The 19,854-nt window shown below is 55.5% G+C and overlaps 1 protein-coding gene across 1 annotated transcript in view; it reads left to right on the top strand.

Annotated features, from left to right (window-relative positions):
- Window positions 1-19,854, top strand: part of AGRN (agrin) — a gene marked incomplete at its 3' end in the record, with an annotated part of 51,264 nt that overhangs the window by 2,431 nt on the left and 28,979 nt on the right. Inside the window, exon 2 of the mRNA XM_027882573.1 lies at window positions 4,981-5,242. Coding sequence (XP_027738374.1) covers window positions 4,981-5,242 — 262 coding nt within the window. The remainder of the gene's footprint in view (window positions 1-4,980; window positions 5,243-19,854) is intronic.

The raw sequence follows: 19,854 nt of genomic DNA, 5'->3' as shown, positions 1-19,854 counted from the left end.
AGGGTTAATGCTGGGATTTTGCTGCTGCCCGTGACTAGTGTTAAAACAGCACCTGAAGGCCAGAACGTGCTCCCAAAGATCTCGTTTCCATCCTGGAGTCCTGTAAGAGAAAGTGAAAGGAGGAAAACCCTCTCTCCTGCCTTAGATGGAAGTGCCCATCCTGTTCCTGGTCCTGCTGTGACATTTAGCCCTCTTCATAGAGCAGAGGTTTTCAGGCCCTTCACCTGCACATCAGCCTGCTCTGTGGCATTTTTAAAGGCATTTCTTAGTGTGTTTGCAGGGGAAAAAAAGCTTTGAAATGGGACTTGGGGTGTCTTAAGGACCTGAAAGCAGATAAATCTCCCCTAACTATAATGACTCGCAAGTGAGTAGCTCTGCAGCAGCTGCTGGCTTGTTTCACTCCCAAGATCTCCCAAAGTGTTGGAATTGCTGGGGATTCTGCTGATGCCGGGTTAGGCATGCCTGGAGTTTGATTTGGGCTGGTTGCTTTGTTTGTTTGGTTTTTTTAACACCAAGAACCTAAATTCCAATAGGGCAGTTTGGGCATTAAACCCGAGCAAGTGCCTTCACACGGCCCCTGGTGCCCTGTGGGACTGGGATAAGCCCAGGAAAGGAGAGGATCTGGCTAGTGAGGAAATTCACGTGCAATTCCTCGCTGTCATTCCCTGGTAACCGTGTTCCTCAGGCCCTGGGGTTACCTGCAGATACCGCAGTTATCTCTTGTCAGGCTCTTCTTTATCTGCAGAGGAGAGGCAAGGGCCAAGTGTGTGGTGGGAGTTCCCTGGAGCCCACACCCAAAATAGCGAGTGTTACTGGTGCTGGGTGGTCTGGGAGGGGAGCAGGCATGTGGATATCTGTGGAGTTCTGCACTCGGGGTATTGTTCTTCCCAGTTAAACTCCAAACCCTCCCAGCTGAAGGCTTTGATGGATGAAGATAAGCACCTTACAACTCGGGAGAAATGTGAAGTTAATGTTAGATAAACAGCCATAAATTGCTATCAGCCATTCGTGTGCTGGGAGAGGAGATGAGAAAGGGAAGAACAGGCTGACAGAACTCCCTGGAACTGGCTGGTGGTGCCGCTGCTCCGAGGGGTTTGACACGGGAACAGGCGCTGGGCTCGCTCTGCTTCTCACAGGCTCTTGGTGCTGCTGCTCATCCTCTGTGTTGGCCTTGTCCTTCCTGCTCTGAGCCCTCTGATGTGCCTTTTTCTGGGCTGGCCCCACGTTTATGGAGGCAGCTCCTATTTATAGGAGCAAGCCCAGGTTCTGTATGTGCTGTAGGAAGTGCCGAAAAGGATGTGGATCCTGTCCCAAACAATGGAGTTTTGGGGGGTAACTGAGGCTGTTCTCCAGGCAGGAGGGGATGTGGAAGTTGCTGGGGGAGGTGGGTTTGGTAGCTCCTGGGGAAAGGGCAGCTGAGAGTGACAAAAAGGGGGGGAGAGGGGTGGGATGTGGTCAGGTTGGGCAGAGGGAAGCTGATGCTGGCCTTCATCTCCCAGAACTGCCAAAAATCTAGTGGTGACCCTTCTTCCTGCTGTCCATCCAGGCATCTGCCAGAGGAGACTGCTCTAACTTCTCATCCCGCTTTACAAAAACCATTCCTCGAGGCATATTCCTGGCAGGAATTTGGTAGCACTGCACAGGTGGTCCCCTTTCCCTGTGACATGGACCCCCCCTCCCCTTGGCATGCTGGAAAAAATCCTTTTACTTTCTGGGTTGTTGGGGTTTTTTTTTGCCACCCTTAAAATACACCCTTGCAAGGATCTGCTTGAATAAAGTTATCTCTGTTCTTCCTCTGCCTCCCTGGAGCTGCCAGGAGTCTTGTAAAACAGTCTTAATCCAGTGTTTTATGTGCTCCCTGGTAAAGCTGTGAGTGAGTCTGCGTAGGGAAGGGACTTCTTGGGAATAGGTTCCAGCCCAATTCTCTCTCTCTCTCTCTCTCTCTCTCCCTCTCTCTTCCTTTTCTTCCCCAATCCTTGATGCAGCCAGTGAGTCACCGGTGACAAAGTCTTAATTGTGTGTGATGATGAATGGGATGCCCTACAGGTAATTGCTTGGTCTTTGGTGCCTTCCCATCCATTCATTATAGAGCAGAAGGGTGGGGAGAAAGCTGGTGGACTCTGATGTTGCTTGTGAGTGCTGTGGCCTGGCTCTGAGGTGTATGACTGGAACAGCCATGCCAATTAACTCAAATTACCATCTGCTGCAGAACGAGGTGGAGGGGGGGGGGGGGTAGGTGGGCTTCAGCCTTCCTCCCCCCTCAGCCCTAGCTGTGAAAATGCCCCACATCCACCTTTTGCAGCACCAGCCTCGGGCTGTGCTTTCTGCCTGCCTGGTGTATTTTTTTTTTCTTTATTTTTTTTTTTCCCTTTCCTCCCTTTTGTCTCCTTTGTGTTCCTGGGTTTTTTTTCGCCCTGGTTGCTCGTGCACCTCTCAGAGCGCCTGCCCTGCGGGTGCTGAGGAGGAGGAGGAGGAGGTGGGGCTGCAGGAAGGTGTCTTGACTTGACTGCGGGGAGAAGCACAACCACGGGGAGCTGAGCTGCTGGGAAGGGCTGGAGAGGCAGCTGGTCCCTGCTGGGGGGAGGCAGGAGGCTGGTGTTGGCACGGGCTTGTGCCCCCCGCTCAGCCGGGGTGCCACGGCTGCAGGGGGCCCCAAAAAGGCTCTTTGAAAGGGGCTGCCCCGTGTGGTGGAGCAGATGTCAGTGTGGATGGTGGGATCCCTGTCGGGTCAGAGGGGAGGGAAGCTGCCTGCCCCAGCTCCCCTTGCTGTCTGAGGCTCCCTCTGGGTGCTGGTGGAGTGCCATCTCTCTCAGGAGTGGAGCTGGTGCTGGCAGGGCCATGCACGGCAGGTTTCTTCAGAGAACTGTGGAGTGGTTTGGGTTGGAAGGGACCTTGGAATCACAGAATCACAAAATACCCTGAGTTGGACCCACAGGGATCGTCCAAGTCCAACCCCTGGCCCTGCACGGACACCCCAACAATCCCACCCTGTCCCTCAGAGCGTTGTCCAAACATTCCTGGAGCTCTGGCAGCCTCGGGGCTGTGACACTGCTCTGGGGAGCCTGTTCAGTGCCCAACCACCCTCTGGGGGAAGAACCTTTCCCTGGAATCCAACCTAAACCTTCCCTGTCACATCTCCAGCCCTTCCCTCGGATCCTGTCCCTGCTCACCAGAGGGCAGAGATCAGCACTCGCCCCTCCTAAGGAAGCTGTAGACCTCAAAGACCACCTCATTCCAACCCCCAGTGGCTTTGAAGGCGCTGCTCTCCCTGTCCCTCCCCTTACCCCAGCCCTGAAGCTCAGATTTGGGCTGTGCAGGGCTCACCTTCTCCTGAGTGTGAGGTGCTTTGGCGCTGTGGAAAGGCTCAGCACCACCCCAAGGGCTGCTGACTGACTCCCTTGGGGCTGGCAGACAGATGAGTGTGAGAACACGTGGGTAACCTGTCTGCAGCAAACCTCTCCACGCCTGGGAGCAGCTAAGGCATGTGCAGCTTCCAGAGAGGAGCTGTCACAGCCCTGTTTATACCTGGGGTGGTTTTTGAGCTCAGGTATGCAGGAGAACAGGGCTCACCTCGGTAATGGATCTGTAGCTGGGATAATATATTGCTGGACTTGCCGGGCTGGATGGGAGGCCGAGGCCCATAAATCCAGGGTTCTTCTCCAAGGAGGACAAATGTTACACCTTGAGGAGGAGGTGTGAGAAACAGGGGGATTTGAGGATGAAATACGTTCTTAAACTTTGTTCTTAACCTTCATTTGTACTTGTCGAGTACAGGCAGCACAGAATCTGCTTCCCTTTTCCTGCTTGACAGGTGAGTCTGGTGCTGAGCAGGAGGGTCTGACCCCAGCCTGCCTGCTCCTGTGGCAGTGGGAATGGCCCTGTTCCTACTGGGAATGTCTCCTTGTAGCTGCCTGCTCCTACCTGTGGCAGGGACAGTGAGCAGGACTTTGGCTCGAGATCGTTGTGGCCCTCGAAGCTTCTGGATCAGGACCGAGTGCTGAGCTCACTGCCCTGAAATCCTGGAGTTAGGGCTTCAAAACCAGGCAGGATTGATGACAGGTCAGCAGACTTGCATTCCCCCTACCCCCCCGCCCCCAGCAGGCTTTTTTACCCTCCTCTTTGAACTCTGCAGCCTCAGATCTTTGCAAGGTGCCTTCTGCAGTCACCAAGGGACAGGATGGAGGGATTTGGCAAAGAGGAAGAGTCTCTGTGCCTGAAGGCTCTCACAGAAGCCTGCAGGGGAGCACAATGCACTTGAAGGGCCGTGCAGGGCAGAGGCCACTGAGCTGCAGTGGCAGAGAACTATTAGAAATGGTTCATTCTCGGGTGGGATGAAGTCTGCTCTGTGCTTTCCTCCTGTCAAGCACAGGAGCTGTGGTGTGAACAGTCTCCTTCCCTGCCACCCCCAGAGGGGTCTACCTAGCTGCCTGTGAGCATCCACTCAGCTAGGGGCTGCAGTTAGTGGCCACTAACTCTTGTGGCCAGGACTTATTTTTATGCCTGAAGTTCGGATGAGTACAGGGGGATGGGCTCCTCCTGCCAAACCCTCCTTGTGTTTTCCCAAATCCAGCTTGCAAGGGTGCTGTTTGGTAATTTAGAGGAACATGAGTTAACTTTGACATCTCTGTGTGCAGCATTATCTGCTCTGCCCTTGTGTGTTCCCAAGGTACCAGACTCCCTTCTTTCCTCTACCCAACCCACCTCCCTCCTCCTGCCCCCGTTGGAGGCTCCTGTGCTGCACTTCAGAGCATCTCCCGTGGATGGACAGCGCTCTCTTTAGCTCTGGAGCCTTCCCCAGCCGGGACTTCCAGCCACTTTACCGTTCCTTTTATTTTTTTTTTTCCCATTCAGAAGCGCTTTCTTCTCCCTCCACACTTCTCCCCGCTGAGCTTTCCTCGGGAGCCGGGCAGACCCTCCCTCAGCAAGAGGGCCCTCACGAGCTCTTCTCTCCTTTTTTTTTTTCTCCCCCCCTCTCCAAAGGTGAGAGTCTGGCGCTACCTGAAGGGCAGGGACATCGTCACCCACGAGATCCTGCTGGACGGCGGGAACAAGGTGGTGATCGGCGGCTTCGGGGACCCGCTGATCTGCGACAACCAGGTGTCCACGGGGGACACGCGGATCTTCTTCGTGAACCCCGCCCCGCAGTACCTGTGGCCCGCGCACCGCAACGAGCTCATGCTCAACTCCAGCCTCATGAGGATCACCCTGCGCAACCTGGAGGAGGTGGAGCACTGCGTGGAAGGTGAGGCTGGGCTGTCCCCGCATCTTTTGGGCCCCCGTGGCCGAGGGAGCTTGGTGGTGCTCTTGGCCCCCGGAGAGGAGGAGGAGGATGAGGGGACACCTCGTTGGCAGGCTAAACGTGGTGGTGGGGAAGAGGAGGGGCAGGCACTGAGCTCTGCTCTGTGCCTGGGAAAGGTTTAGGTTGGATCTCAGGAGAAGGTTCGTCCCCCAGAGAGGGTGGTCGGGCACCCCCCGCCCCGGGGGTTTGGTCACTTGGTGCCCCCAAAGCCCTTTGCTGGGCTCTGAGTACGTCCTGAGAGCAGATGAGTAAACACGGGGAAGGAATGCAGGAATTCTGCACAGACAACAAATAAACAGGCGGGTTTGGCTCCCTCCTCCCCTTGGACGTGCAGCAGAGAGGCCATAACCCCTTTTTCCAGCTGTGAGTGCTGACAGGGGTAAATGACCCATCTCTGGGGCTTGGGAGAGAGCTGGTTCAGCAGAGTGGCTCCCAGAGTGGGGTTTGTGAGCAGGAAGAGCACTGGAGGCTTTCTAAAAGAAAATAGATATATATCTGTAATGGCTGGTGTGTATTTTTGGGGGCTGGAGAGGGCTGGAAGACAAAGGACATGTGTGGTGGACCCGAATTCTCCAGACTGGTGGAGACCTGTCCAAGGGGGGGGTGTTGTTGAAAAATGACAAGAACAAGGTGAGCTTGAGTTACTGATATCTCAGGTGGGTTACAAGTGTTGCTCAGGGTGGATGTGGTTCTGATTTTGGCATCCACCTGTCTTGGCAGCTGCTTCACTTGCCTTGGCAAACCCACTTTTTTTTTTGTCACGTCCCACGGACTTTCTGCTCTTCCCACATCTTGGTCCTTTGTGTATCCTGCAAAGCTGAGCACGAGCAGGATTTTTGCAGAGAGCGTGGACCAAATTCACCCCCAGAACTTTGTTCTCCCTTGAGCCCTGTCGAAGCTCAGGCCACCCCTGAGGTCTGTGGAAGTCCCTTTCAGCTCCCCCATCACTACACCTGCCCACCTGGCTTCTGGAAAGCCCTGCAAAACCAGGCCTGAGAACCTGCTCCTGCCACCCTGGGAACGATTTCTGAGCTCCCCAGTCTGAGAATTTAGCTCCAGGACTTGTTTCCCATCAGCTCCTCACAGGAGGGGTTCAAAGCGAAGCTGCCCAGGACGCTGCTCTTTGCTGCACTTCTGAGTTTAAAAAACAAACCTTTGAGTGCTTTTGCAGAAAGAATTGGAGGAATGGCAGCAGCTGAGTGGAAAAACACGAATGTTTTGAGTATCTTCATCTCCTGTTGCTCCAGCTTGGAAAAATCCTAGACATCCAAATCTTGCCTGTCTTAAGAGGGGAGTTCAAACCAGGGCATCTCTGTGAAACAGCTCAGGTCGGGGTGAAAAACACCGTGATTTGATTATACTTAATTGTGGTAAAAAAACCCTCTTTGGCCAGCTGGAGTCGAAATGCAAGACTCCAGCTGAGCTCTGCAAACTGGCTCCAGCACTTTTGAGGGGGGTCTGGAGGGGGAGTTTTCGGTACTGAAGGGCAGAAGGAGCAGCTCTGGGGCTGGGACGCGGGTTGGGAGCGGGCGGAGCAGGATGTTTGCTCTGGTCGCCCACCTTTGTGGGGGGGGGAAATATGGAAAGAGGACAGTGGGAGTGGATTTCCTCTTGTTATTTGGGACATCTGCATGAGGTTTCCCAGGGAAATAATCAGCCCTGAAAGCTGCAGTCTTGCAGTGTTTGCTGCTGGAGTTGCTGGGCAGGTAGCAGAGCATCCCGACTCTCCTCTCCTGGCTCTCCCCTGACACCACCAGCCACGCTGCTCTGCAGCTCAACAGCTGACTAACCCTGAGATATCTCTCCCCTGTGTGTGTGTGTCTCACATTTCCCTTTGATCACGACAGCACTTGAAGGAAATCAGGATTTTTGTGCGCGGCGACTCCTTGCGGGGCCGTCCGGGTGGAAGGAAGCTCAGATTAAAAACCCCTCGTTAGCTCCTGGGTTAATGAGACCCCAGAGCTCCTCTTGGGCACCGCCTGGCCGTGGCACAGTTTGCATTAGCACTGGTGTGGGATCACCTTGGCGAGCCCTGGGATGTGTGTGCGGGCTTGGAAGCTCCTGGGAAAAGCCCGCCTGAGTTGGGTTTTTGTGGGGCTGGGTGATGTTTGGGCACAGTGACTGAGGGTCCTGCTGGTGGTTTGGGACTTGGAAAACAGAGCCAAGTCAGGGGGTGGTTAAGCCTGTTGGCCAGGATGGATCTGCCTGTTTTGGGGCCAGTGTGTGGGTGATGCTGTGCCTCCCTGATGGGAATTACTCCAGCAAGGCTGAGCACTGACCCTCTCTGTGTGTGTGTGTGTGGAGCAGTTGTCCCAAATCCTGCCAGGGCTTACCTGCTGCCTTCCCAGGATGCTGGGAGTGTCCATGGCTGGGGCTTCCATGACGTTTGGTGGCTCCTCTGCCGCTCCCCCTGGGTGGGCAGCGAGGTGGGTGGGTGTCGTGCCAGGACAGTCACCTTTGGGGGGTGTATGTCACCCAGCCTGGGAATGGAGGGGGACAAAGTGGGGTCTTGGAGCACTGCTGTGACCACACAGTGGGTGGGCCTGTGGAACTCTGCTCCGTGTGGATGCCCATCACAGAGCTGCTCTGGCTCGTGTTCAGCACACAGTGCACTGCAGATGCTCCATATGTATGAAAAAGTCACACAGTTCCTATTGAAATTCTGGTTTTTGGCCAGTCCAGAACTCTCCTCTGACTTCTTTCTTTCATCTCTGCAGCAACCCCATGAATTACTCCTGTGGAAGAATTTCACCTTCCACATTTCCTCTCCTCCCAAGCTTTCTCTCATGCTTTGCTGCTTTGAGAGCATCTCCCTTTAAGTTCCACTCACCATTCTGTTTTGTCTTCTGCCTGCTCACTTTTATTCTAAGTCTCCTCTCTCTTTCTTTTTAGCCCTCCACAGCACTGAGGCGTTTTGTTCTTGTAAACCAGCCCATGCAAAATTTCCTTTTCAGGCTCCTTGCAGAGGCTCTGAGGAATGCACAGTGGGCTCCTCTCAGCAAGGAAATCGCTGGCACGGGTCCTGCCTTAGGTGATTCAGGCTTGTGGTCACTTCCCATGCCCTGCTCTCCCTGCAGCCCTTCTCCACCCCTGCAACTGTTCCTTTTGAATCCAGCCCTGCCATTTCATTGTGCTCCAGAGCAGGCTGAGGGAGGGGGCTTGGAAGAGGGTTGTTGTGTGGGTTTCTTCTTAAAGGAGGTGTTCGTTTTTTGTGGGTTTTTTTTCCCTTTTTTTCCTTTCCTCCTCTTCTTGGCTCTGTTTTGAATCAGAGATAATGAGAATGGCATCAACACCTCCGTCCCAGGAGGGTGAGAGAGTCAGGCAGCAGCTGTGAAACGTAGGAAAAGGAGAGGAGGGGAGTGGAGAGGGGAGAATCCACCTCTGGGCCCTTCCTGCCCCCCCAGCTCTGCAGCTCAGCTGGATGCTGGGGCTGGAGCAGGTTCCCCGTTGGAGCTGCTGTGTCAGGCAGTGGCACTGGGGAGAGCAGGGGGTTATTTTGGGGGATTTCCTGCTGTACCAGTGATGGATGGAGCCTGCAGAAGCCCCTGGCTGGGACAGGGGTTTGCAGGAGCTGCCTGTGTGGTGGGGGGCTGTTTGCTCCCTCCCTTGCGTGGCAGTAATGCAAAACATCCCCTGGCCTGGCGGCAGGAGCTGAGAGAGTCGATTTGTTTAGCAAATTCCTATGGAATTTTAATCTGGTGTGGGAGGCTACTGGTCTGGGAAGGCTCCTTTGGCCCTGCTTCCCGCTCTGGCACATCCTGCTGCATTTCTCTGCGGGGTCAGGGGGTCCCTTGGTCAGCAGCACAGATGCTGCTGTGACAAGTGCTGGGCCCTGGCCACGTGCTCTGGGTTCTGCTTCTCCTTTTGTTTGCTCCACGGGTATCTTGGAGGGGATGGGGGCTTGAGAGGAGCTGCTGCGGGTTCTGTGCCTCCTCCTGCCCTGTGTTTTCCTGCTGAACTGCTGGATACTGGGTCAGGGCTGGTCTGGGGCTGATGGGAACGCTCAGGGGAGCAGCATTCCCCCTCTTCCATCCTTTTTGTAAGGGTATGAGGCAGAAGAGAAGGAAAAAGACGTGGAGTGGGAAGGGTGTTGTGAGTTCCCAGGGGCTGAAGCATTTCCATGTCCCCATTCTCCGTAGCATCCTTTTGGAGCTTCCCAGTGTGGGATGCTCAGGGGGCTCGGCCAGAGCTGTGGTGCAGCTCTCCCAGACAGATATTTCTGCAGGGAGCTGCTCCACGGGCATGTGCAGCCTTTTCTGGAGGTGCTGGGGATGTGTGGGAGAGAAAAATCCCACTGTGGGGGCAGCTGCTCCCCCCAGGGCACCAGGGAGTGAGAGAGATTGTGGGGACACTTCCCCTGGCAGGCACCACTGGTGACAAAGCTGGCCTGGAATCCGTCCCTCTGAGCATCTCCTGAGTGGAATTCCTGCAGGTTTGGGATCCTCCTCCATCCCTTTTGCTTGGCAGAACTGTTTTTGGGCCTCAGTGATGACCTGTGGCTGCTCTCAGGGCACAGCCAGCCAGCCCCAAGTAGGAATTTGGGTTGGTTCAACTCTGCCACCAACTTGCAGCCAGCTGGGAACTGGGTGGCTCTGAGAACTCGGCTCAGCTTTCCCTCTGGTACACCTGGAGCTTGTGCTGCTGGTCTTGGGCCCTCTCTGGCTAAAAGCTGGGCGCACAGGGTCAGCCTGGGCACCCACAGGACTCGTCCCAGTGGAAAGGAGGTCAGGAAAATGTCTCAGTGCTTGCTTGGTTTTCAAATACAAATCCGGGAGCTGGGATCTGCTGGTGGGGAGGGGACAGAGCTGACCTACCCCAGCCTCGGGGCAGCACTGGGTGATGATGGGCAGCACTGGACAGGCCAGTCTGTGCCCGGGAGCCCCAGGGGCATCTCCCTGCCAGGCGCCTGCCGAAACCGCCGGCACGCCCGCCCGGGCTTGTCCCGCGCTAATCCCGTGCCCAGGAGTGGGACTTTGGTCTGTTTATCTTAATGAACAGCTCTGCAAAGATCCTGCATTCCTTGGGGATGACTTCCCAGAGCAGGAGAGCTTTGATGTGCAGTGTGGCCAGGGTGGGGACAGAGTGACTGTGCCCCAGGATCCGGATGGATGGATGGATGGATGGATCCATCCTGGTGGATTGAGGAGGTGAACAGTGCCCTTACAAAAGCCATTCTAGCAGTGCCTTTTCCTTTTTTTTAATTTCTTTTTTCTTTTTTTTCCCTTGAAAAGCTCCTTCTCTTCCCACATTTTCAGCTTCCTGGAATCATTTTCTTTGATTAGCAGAGGAAATGGGGCTCGGGTGCTTTCAATAATTCATACTCAATTTGGCTAATTTCAGCCTGGCTGCAGCACAGACTACAAAGCGAGTGAGAATGTGGGAGGTGAGGTTTCAAACCACTTTCTTACTTGCTTCTGATTTTCCCCTCCCCTGGCTCTCCCAGTGTCCTGTCCTACTAAAAGGTGTCAGGGTGACCAGAATGGCTGGGGGTGCACAGGGACATGCTCTGATGGTGCTCCATCCCCACTCCTGCCTCCAGCTCCCACCAATTGCTGATCTTCCTAAGAATCACAGAATAGGATAATTTAGATTGGAAAACCCCTCTGAGTCCAACCATTAACCCAGCAGCCACTAAACCCTGTCCCCAGGTGCCACATCCACGTGTTTCTGAGCACTTCCAGGAGTTCTGACTCCTGCCCCCTCCCTTTTCAGTGAAGAATTTTTTTTCCCCAATATTCTATCTAAGAGCTTCCACTCTGCCACCCCACTGCCTCACCCACTTTCCCCGTTGCCCTTGAGCTGATCAATACCTCTGTCTGAGCTCCCGTGCCTTGGCCTCGTTCCAACCCTGTTAATTCCATTTTCCTCCTTAAATCCACATTTTACCTTCGCCCAAGAGCCGCTTTCTCTGGTGGGCAAACGTGCTGCTTGTTGGCTTTGCCTTGCACTGACGTGCAGCTGCTTTGCCCCATCCCAGGGGTGCTTCCAGGCAGCAGGAACCTTGTGGATCACGCTGAAAAGATGTTTTGCAACACAAACCCGCTGTAACAGTGTCTGTCACCTCTGCCTTGTAGGAGCTGTGGCTGGAATTTGCCTGGCTTGCTGCTCTGTGTGTGTGTCATTCTCAGTGTAACCAGCCAGTGGTTTTCCTCCTGGAGCTGAGGCCACGTGGATTTAGGTGGATTACTTGGATTTAGTGGTTTTCTGCCCTGGAAGAGCCCTGGCTCTGCTGCTCATTCTTTATAGGCTGGAGATGTTCCTTCACAGCAGGGCTTTGCTGTAGCCTCACTCTGCAGCATCTTTATTCCATTATCTTCCCTCAGGCTGCCTTTTTGGGAGAAGGAAAATGGGCTAAAATGGCTCTGCTGCCCCTTCCCCTGCTTTGGGAGACAACTTTAACCTCTTCCCCAACCAACTGCCTCTTCCTACCCTGCTTTTTTCCCCCCTGCATTGTAGTAGATGTTGGAAGATGCACACTCCCAGAGGATGTTGTGTCATCCTGATGGGCTGGAAGTGCATCTTCTTGTCTAATTTCAGGCCACTGTGCTCCCTCTGTCTTGCAGGGATGCTAATTAGCTAAAGTGAGCTGGAGGACTGGCTGTGCCTCAGCATCGTTGATTTGTGGGGGATAATTAAAACAAGGGGAGCAGAAAAAAAAAAGGCTGAGGGAGCTTTTGCTGATCTCTGCACTTCTGACTGTGTTGCCTCTCCGTGGGTTTTTAATCCTTGGGTCTGTGTTTCGGGTCAGCAGGGCCAGGCCAGCGCTGAGAGCAGCTCCCAGCTCCCTTCAGGCACTCAGGAATGCTTTGGGTTGGAATTGATCTCTTCAAAACTGCTCCTGCTGGGGAGAGAGGGAAGCGTGGAGGTTCAGAATTTCACAGAATCATGGAATGGTTTGGGTTGGAAGGGACCTGAGATCATCCAGTCCCACCCCCTGCCACTAGCCCAGGTTGCTCCAAGCCAAATCCAGCCTGGTCTTGGACACTTCCAGGCATGGATATGCTGGAGAACAGTGTGATAACAGCAGTTATCTCTCCTGTAAGGGCTTTAAAGCAGCTTGGCCGTGTTAAGAAGGTGTTTGACTCCCCCAGGGCCCGTCTGCATTCCTGCAGGGTGAGGCAGGTCTGGGGAGGGAGCAGCAATCCCAGTTTGCAGAGCAGGTCTGGGACCAAGCAGGGGTTGGGACCCAGGAGTCTGAGCTCTGTGGGCTGCTCACAACTGCTGCCAGTGGAAAGGGAAAGCTCAGGATAACTATGGATACCCACCTGTATCCCTGCCTGGAATGAGCAGAGCAGACACTGATGCTGCAACCAGAACGCTGCAGGACCCAAAGGCCAGGAGGGATGCTCAGGGTTTATTTGTAACCACTTTTCACTCTTGTGTGGGTGTGTCGCTGAACTAAAGCCCCCATCTAAATTCAAGCTAAACTCAGCTTCTAAAAACCAGCCTTTATAACCCCTTTCCCAGCCCCTCTTGTGCTGTGCCAGCGCGTGTTGCAGGTGGAGGGTGGTGCCAAAACCTTTAACCTGGCTGGGATTACGGCAGCTCCTCTGGGATCAGGAGCTCAGCCCCCATGCTCAGCTTTGGGAACCAAAGGGTTGGGTTGGGTTGTGCCTTCCAGCCCTTGCAGCACTTCTGCACCCCCAAACTGCAGAGGAGAAGTCACTGGAGGGCAGGAGGGGGGAGAAAAACCAACCAGCGCACCTCTTGCCAGCTGATTCAGCTGCCAAATTGTGATTGCCTTGGCTATAAAGCTCTTCTCCTTGGCCAAGAAGCGCCACAGCTCGCTCTGTTTCTGGGAAAAAGCAACGTTCTGGAGCCTTGGGTCAGCTCAGGCCTTCAGGTACTTCTGGAAAACCAAGGGATAACTGCGTTGCAAAGGAAGCATCAGCGCTGGGGAAGTGCTCTGACTGAACCCTCTGGCTGCATAAGGCCAGCTGGATCCTGGCTTCCCACCCCGCACAGGGCAGCCCCCAAGCAGACTTCCCTGATTCTTCATGGCTCAGGAAGCAGCTGCAGTGATGGGCATGGCCAGGGGAAATCAAACTGCCCGGCTGGAGCTGTAAAAGGTGTGTTTTCAGCTCCGTGTTTTAACCTGGTGAGATTCCTGGTGCCTGGGGGAGGCACAAATGGGAGCTTGGAAAGAAAGGAGAGGAGCAAAGCCGAGGGATTGGCATGGAGCTGTGTCAGGGGAGGGTTAGGATGGATATTAGGAAAAGGTTCTTCCCCCAGAGGGTGGTTGGGCACTGAACAGGCTCCCCAGGGTTTGGTCACAGCCCCAAGGCTGCCAGAGCTCCAGGAGGGTTTGGACAACGCTCTGAGGGACAAGGTGGGATTGTTGGGGTGTCTGTGCAGGGCCAGGAGTTAGACACTGATCCTTGTGAATCACTTTTAGCTGGAGATATTCCATGACAGAGAAGAGGTTAGAGCATGTTTTGGGGCTGTCCCTCAGTGCCTCCCTCCCATTAGCAGTACCATGGGCTGTGGCTCCTCGGGCACCTTTCCAGCAGTGCAGACACCCCCTCCCAGTGGTCCCTGCAGGGGTCAGGGCAGGCTGGGCTCACCCCACCCTCATCCCTTGGGCAATATTTGCCTGTGGCTACCAGCAAGAAACCTCTGGGGAGGGATTAAACAGCTGCCTGGGGTGTGAGGTGAGTGGGGTGTGAGGTGAGCGTCTCGCACCTCTGAGAGCAGATGGTGGGCAGGGGGATTTTGGACCCCTTCCCAGGGTTTTCTCTGCCCTGGAGGCTGCATCCCAGTGCTGCCATGCATCCAGCTTGGGAGAGAGGTGCTTCCCTGGGCTGGGCTGGGCGCTGCCTTGCACCTCTGTGCCGAGATAAACCTTAATCCTGTCCTGTGCTAACGGGCAGCAGCGCCTGGGCGGGCGGCCAGGGCCGGCATTCCAGGCATAGCTCAGCCAGGTAGGCTGGCAGGAGAAGCCCTGCTAGGCTGGGATCTGCGGGACAAGGCGTGGGAGGAGCAGCCTGCCCGCAGGAAAAGGGGAGAAGGGCGTTCTTGGGGCCACCAGAGGTGGCAGTGGCCACCCTGGGGTGCAGGCAGAGCGCGGTCCCTCCCTGGCACAGAGTGGATCTCATCCCTTCTCCTGCCATGCTGAGGAGTTTCTTGAAGGCTTGTCCTGGTGGGAAAAGGGCATGTGATGATTTTGAGAGGCTTGTGTGGGGGCTGCTGGGGAAAATCCAGCCCCTGGAGTGGCTCAGCAGAGCGGAAAGGGCCTTGCTTTGAGTTCAGGGCTGATTCTGTAACTCCCAGACATCAGTGTGTGAAGCAGGATTGGAGCTGGAGGGGGCTGGCTGTTCATCCCAGGGATGCTGCAGTCTGGTTATGGACCAGGACAAGTGTCTGGGGGGTTCCTGCTCCTCCCTGTGTGCCTTCCAAGGGGGGATGGCTCCTTCACCCTCTTGTTTTATATGTTTGGGATCCTCATCCGTGTTTTTAGTGGCATTTTTATCGCCGTGCCAGGGAGTGTTTTTGCTCTGTGGCTCCATCTCTTCTGCCATGAGATTCCTTTGAGCCAATCCCTTTACTTCTCATTCCTCAGCATTCCCTAACAAGCATATCCATCAAGAACTGAGGGGTCAGAATTGAGTTCTGATCCATTTAATTACCCAAGTGAATCCTTCAGGCTGTGGGAGCCATTCTCATGGCTTGGGATTGGCAAGACCTCAGCCTGGGATGAGCTGTAGCTTCCTTTGGGATAGTTGTGCTCCTGGGGAACCGGCCTTTGAGGGGGCAGGTTTTTGTTTCCTTTTTCCATCCCCCTGCTTCCAGCCAGCTTCTCTCTCAGCTTTCCCTGTTCCACCGGGCTGGCTGTTTATGTAGCGATAAAATCCCCCAGCAAATTGCTTTAACTGATGCTGTTTATCTAAGAGATAAAGCGGGATCAGTGGAAGCTCCTGGCAGTTGGATGGGGAAACTCTGTCATGAGGAGCCAGTTGAGCTCCGTGGAAGGTGAGCGTGGAAGGTGAGCGCTCTGACTGAACACTGAGGCTCAAAACTTGTGGAAATCCCCCTGTTTCTCTCGCTGCCTTTGGCTCGTGGCTGGAATGCCAGAGGGTGCTGGAGCTGCAGGGATAAGTAGCCCGGTCGCTGATGGCTGTGTTTAATGGATGTGGGGAGGAGGGAGCAATTCCCACCCTCTCCCAGCCCCCCACGGCTGCTGCATTCCTGGGCAGTGAGGCCGCTGCAAACAATGGCACCGGGATGTGTGTCCCTGTGGCGGGATGGTGACACGGTGACGTCACCCTGGGCAGGGAGAGACCCCTTTCGAAGGTTCTCATTTGGTTGAGTTTCCATCTGGAGTGCCAAGTTCCTGGATCTCCACGAGCTTGGGAAGGGGGATGGACAGCTCTGGTCACTTAGCACGACTTCTTGCAGCCACGGGGTGGGAGTTGGGGGGGTGGGGAGGTCACCCCTTCCTTTCAGGCCTCAGGTTTGGTGGCTCTGGGCACGAGGGTGTGTGGGGAGGGAGGGGGAGATGCTAACAGAGGTTTTCCACTGCTGGGGCTTCCAGCCTTGCCTGTGAAGAGGAAGGTAGCCCCTCAGGCTCAAAGGGAGGCCACTCTTACACAGAGACAAGTAGAACTATGGAATTTGTTGCCATTGGGTGGTTCAAGAGCCAGAACTTTTAAGAGGCTGAAAAAGAGTCAGGCAAAAGCCCATGAGGGTGGAGAGACCCTGGCACAGGTTGCCCAGAGGAGATGTGGCTGCCCCATCCCTGGAAGTGTCCAAGGCCAGGTTGAACGGGGCTTGGAGCAACCTGGGCTGGTGGAAGGTGTCCCTGCCCATGGCAGAGGGTGGGACTGGATGAGCTTTAAGGTCCCTTCCAACCCAGAGTCAATAGTTCTGATTCTAAAATCGTGATGGCTCAATCGATTATCTGGCAGTTGTGGAAGTTGAGCCAGTTCTGGTTGCCAAAGTCGCCAGAGAGCTGGTTTTCAGATTATGGGGTGGTGCAGGGCACAGAAAAGCTTGCTCAGCCCTTGTTTGGCTCTGGCCCTCCCCTGTTGAACACCTGCTCCCAGCACCTCCAGGGGGATGGGAAGCAGAGGGGTCGTGGTCGCTGCTCCTGCCACGGTGGCCTCGTCCTGCTCTCTCCTCCAGCACCATAAAGCTGGGAAGAAGGGGGTGAGGTGGGAGTGCTGGCTGTCCCCAGGCACAGGGAAGGGGGTTCCAGAGCTGGGTTTGGGGCAGGGAGGCTGCTCCCTGCCTGTGTGTGCACGTTTGGGTGCTCTGGGTGCAGGGCGGGCACGCGGCTCCCTCGGCGCGGGGCCGGGCAGGTCCGGGCGCTGCAAAAACCTGCCTGAGCAGCCACCTCCTTCTCCAGTGCCCTCCTGGCCTGTTTTTCCCCGTCAGCTGTGCCTGTTCTCCCCTGCAGGCTGCAGGTTTTGGGGTGGGTGATGGGTTGCCCACGTGGCCAGGGGCAGCGTTTTGTCCTCAGTCTCCTTCTCCCACGCTGTGGGTCAGGAGGAAGGAGGGAGGTGCAGCAGCATCCCAGGGGGTCCTGTTGGAGGGTGTGTCCTGGCTTGTGGGCACAATGCTGACATCACTGCAAGGGTCACAGTGCTCTGCACCACAGCTGGAAGGGTTTGGCTTGAGGAGCTTTAAACGTGCAGGTGAATTTACGGCTCCTTCTCCAGCCCTTTTCCCCCTTCCCCGCTTTCCCTGCCCCAGGTCCTCTCCCCTCACAGCTGTGCCCCGTGCTGTGTTTGTGTAACCTGTTCTGGCACGTGCCCTGGTCAGGTGGATTATGCTCAGAAGAGCTCTCTGCCAGCCTGGAATGCCAGCTATGCGCCCCCTGAGCGCCCCTGGGTGCAGAGGCAGGCGCCCCTTTCCAGGCTGCCAGCAGCTTCCAGGAGCATTCCCGCGGCACTGGTGGCTCTTCGAGGGAACTTGGGCAGTGCCAGAGCTTGTCAGAGGATGGCAGGGGAATGCTGGGGAGGCAGGGATTGGAGAAGGTGCCCAGCTGAGGAGCAGAGCTGGAGGGAAGCTGCTGGTTTGGGTTGTGAGGGTGCTGGAAAGCAGCTGGAACCTCCCCACACCTCTCCTGGGGGTGGGGGGCTCCTGGCCGGTGAGGCTGCTGGGATCTATTCCACCCCATCCACAGGAGGCTGGGGGTGGGAAACTGGGCTTTCAGAGTGCCTGTGGAGCTCCAGCAAGGAAAGAGAATTGCCCTGGGGATGTCTGGGAGTCTCTGCTGGGGGACAGCTGGGCTGGGTTCAGCAGCTCCTGCACGAAGAGTAGAAGTGTGATGCCCTGAGTGCACACGTGCTTCCCACAGAGCTCCCCTTCCCTCCCTCCCTTGTTATTCACATAAAAAAAAAAAAAAAAAAGGGGGGGGGGGTTTTAATCTCTTTATGGGGAGAACTGCTGGTTATTTTCCACCGACACCCAGGCGAGACCGCGCCAGGCACAGCGCTGCTCTGTTCTCCTCAGGAAACACAGGGTGAAACTCCTAATCCTGCAGTGGTGGGGGGAAAAAAAAGGAGCTTTCCATTTGAGGCAACGCTGGGCTAGGCTGTAAATCCACATGCTTTCACTCCTGCCCGTGGCCAGCGGGTTTCTGGCTCCAGTGTGGTACCAGGGGTGTTGTGGGCAGGAGGGAGCTCATTCCTGTGATGTTCTCATGGGCAGTGCAGTTATTCTTAGAGGGCTGGGCAGATCCTACAATATTATCAGGGTTCCTGCAGTCCTGCTGCCAGGGTTTGACAGTAACCCCCAGGGGACTGGGATGTATATTTAGCTCTTGGAACAGGCCCTGTGTCACTGTTTGGAACGGTGTGGCTGGAGGTGGTTCCTTGGGGTGTTGCTGCCCTTAGAGGTGCTTCTCGTGGAAAAGTGGAATTCTGCTCTGCTGGCTTGGTGGTTCCTCTGCTCGAGGCCCTGGTGTTTTGGCTGGGGCTATGTCCGCTGCTCAGACCAAATCTTTGGGGTGAGGTGGTTCAAGTGCTCAGCTCTGCCTCCAGATGCTCACACTGCCAGCTGGTCCCTCTCTCAGGGGAGCAGAGCCCTGTGCTCACCAGGGCAGGGCTCTGCACAGAGCTGTTCCATCCAGCCCTGCCACACCTCAACCCTTCTTTCAGCTTTGCAAAAAAAAACCCCCTTTTCCTGCCAGTCTGACGTGTTTCCATCATCGCATGGCTGTGGTGGCAGAGGGCTCTGCTTGTAGCTCAGACACAGCAGACGTGGCACTGCCAGACTGCAAACAAGACTTGTCACTTTATTCCTTGTCACATTATTCCTTTCTTCCCTCTCTGCTGCTGCTGCTGCCTTTAAGCTGGGCTTTGCAGCAGCAAAGCCCCATGTGCTGGGCTCATCGCTGGGGCTCTTTTTGGGGGGACGAGGATGGTGAGAGGAAGCAGAGAGGGTCGGCCCTGGGGCTGCAGGAGCTGGAAGAAAAGCAGCTTTGTGAGGCTTTGCCCTGCCCTGTCAGTCCAAAAAAAAAAATGCCTGGCTGGAGGGTGGTGTTGCTGCAAGCAGCACCTTTCTCTCCTTGCTGTGCTCCCTGGGAGGGTGGCATGGGCTGGGCTGTGGAAGCTTCACAGAAATCATAGAATAACCCACAGTGGAAGGGACCCACAAGTTTTGTCCAGTCCAACTCCTGCATCTGTCCAGGATAGCCCCCAAAATCCCACCCTGTCCCTCAGAGCTCCCTCCTGGAGCTCTGGCAGCCTTGGGGCCGTGCCCACTGCCCTGGGGAGCCTGTTCAGTGCCCAACCACCCTATGGGGTGGAAGAACCTTTTCCTGATGTTTCTCAGTGCTTTGGCTTCAAAGATCATTTACAGTGGGGAAGTGGCTCCAGAAATAGGATGGAAACCTTGCTCCCTGGGATGGCCTGGCTGACTCCATGGCAGCAGCTCGCTCAGAGCATCTCATGCCCTCCCTGGTACAGAGAACAGCCTGCTGGCTCCCTTTTCTGCTTGTGTGCTCGAAACCAGCTGATTATTGAGCAACCCCAGCTCTCAGTCTGTGCTCCCCCGTCACCAGCTCTGCTTCCCAGGACCAGAATCCACGCTAACAAGCGGGTTGCTGCCGTTTTCCAGGTTGCATTTTTCCACCTGCTCACTCGTGCCTGACGCCTGTTGTGCCGGTGCTGTGTGAGGGATGAGCTGGAGAGCCTCCAGCTTCAGGTACCTGGGAAAGGCTCCTGCTCTCTGGGAGGCTGAGATAAGGCTGGGGGGAAGCTGCCTTGCCCACAGCTGCTGCCTGCTGGTCGGGATGGGCTTTTCCTGCATCCCTGGATTTTGTGTTTCCCCCTCCCCCCTCCCAGTGCTCTGCTGCTGCACTGCCTGTGAAAGCAGCGTGTGCTGGCAGTGGAAAGCAGCTGCTGGTGGGTTATTCCACAGACCTCCTGCAGCCTGCCTTCCATGGAAATGGAATTCTTTCCCGCTTTATCTGCCGGATATGTCCCGTTGCGAAGTTTGTTTTGGTGTTTTTATCTCCCGTGGTCCATCTTTGTTTTGGAGCGGCTCAGTGGAACATCAAAGGCTGGATTTTTTTCCCACCCACTTACTCGGGGAAGTACAGAGCTGGCTGA

This window comes from Empidonax traillii, unplaced genomic scaffold (assembly GCF_003031625.1).
Source record: "Empidonax traillii isolate 1590-97213 ecotype Southwest subspecies unplaced genomic scaffold, ASM303162v1 scaffold106:size2091409, whole genome shotgun sequence".
Classification (NCBI taxonomy): domain Eukaryota; kingdom Metazoa; phylum Chordata; class Aves; order Passeriformes; family Tyrannidae; genus Empidonax; species Empidonax traillii.
Note: the sequence above shows the minus strand (reverse complement) of the source record. Positions and strands in the feature narration are given on the sequence as shown.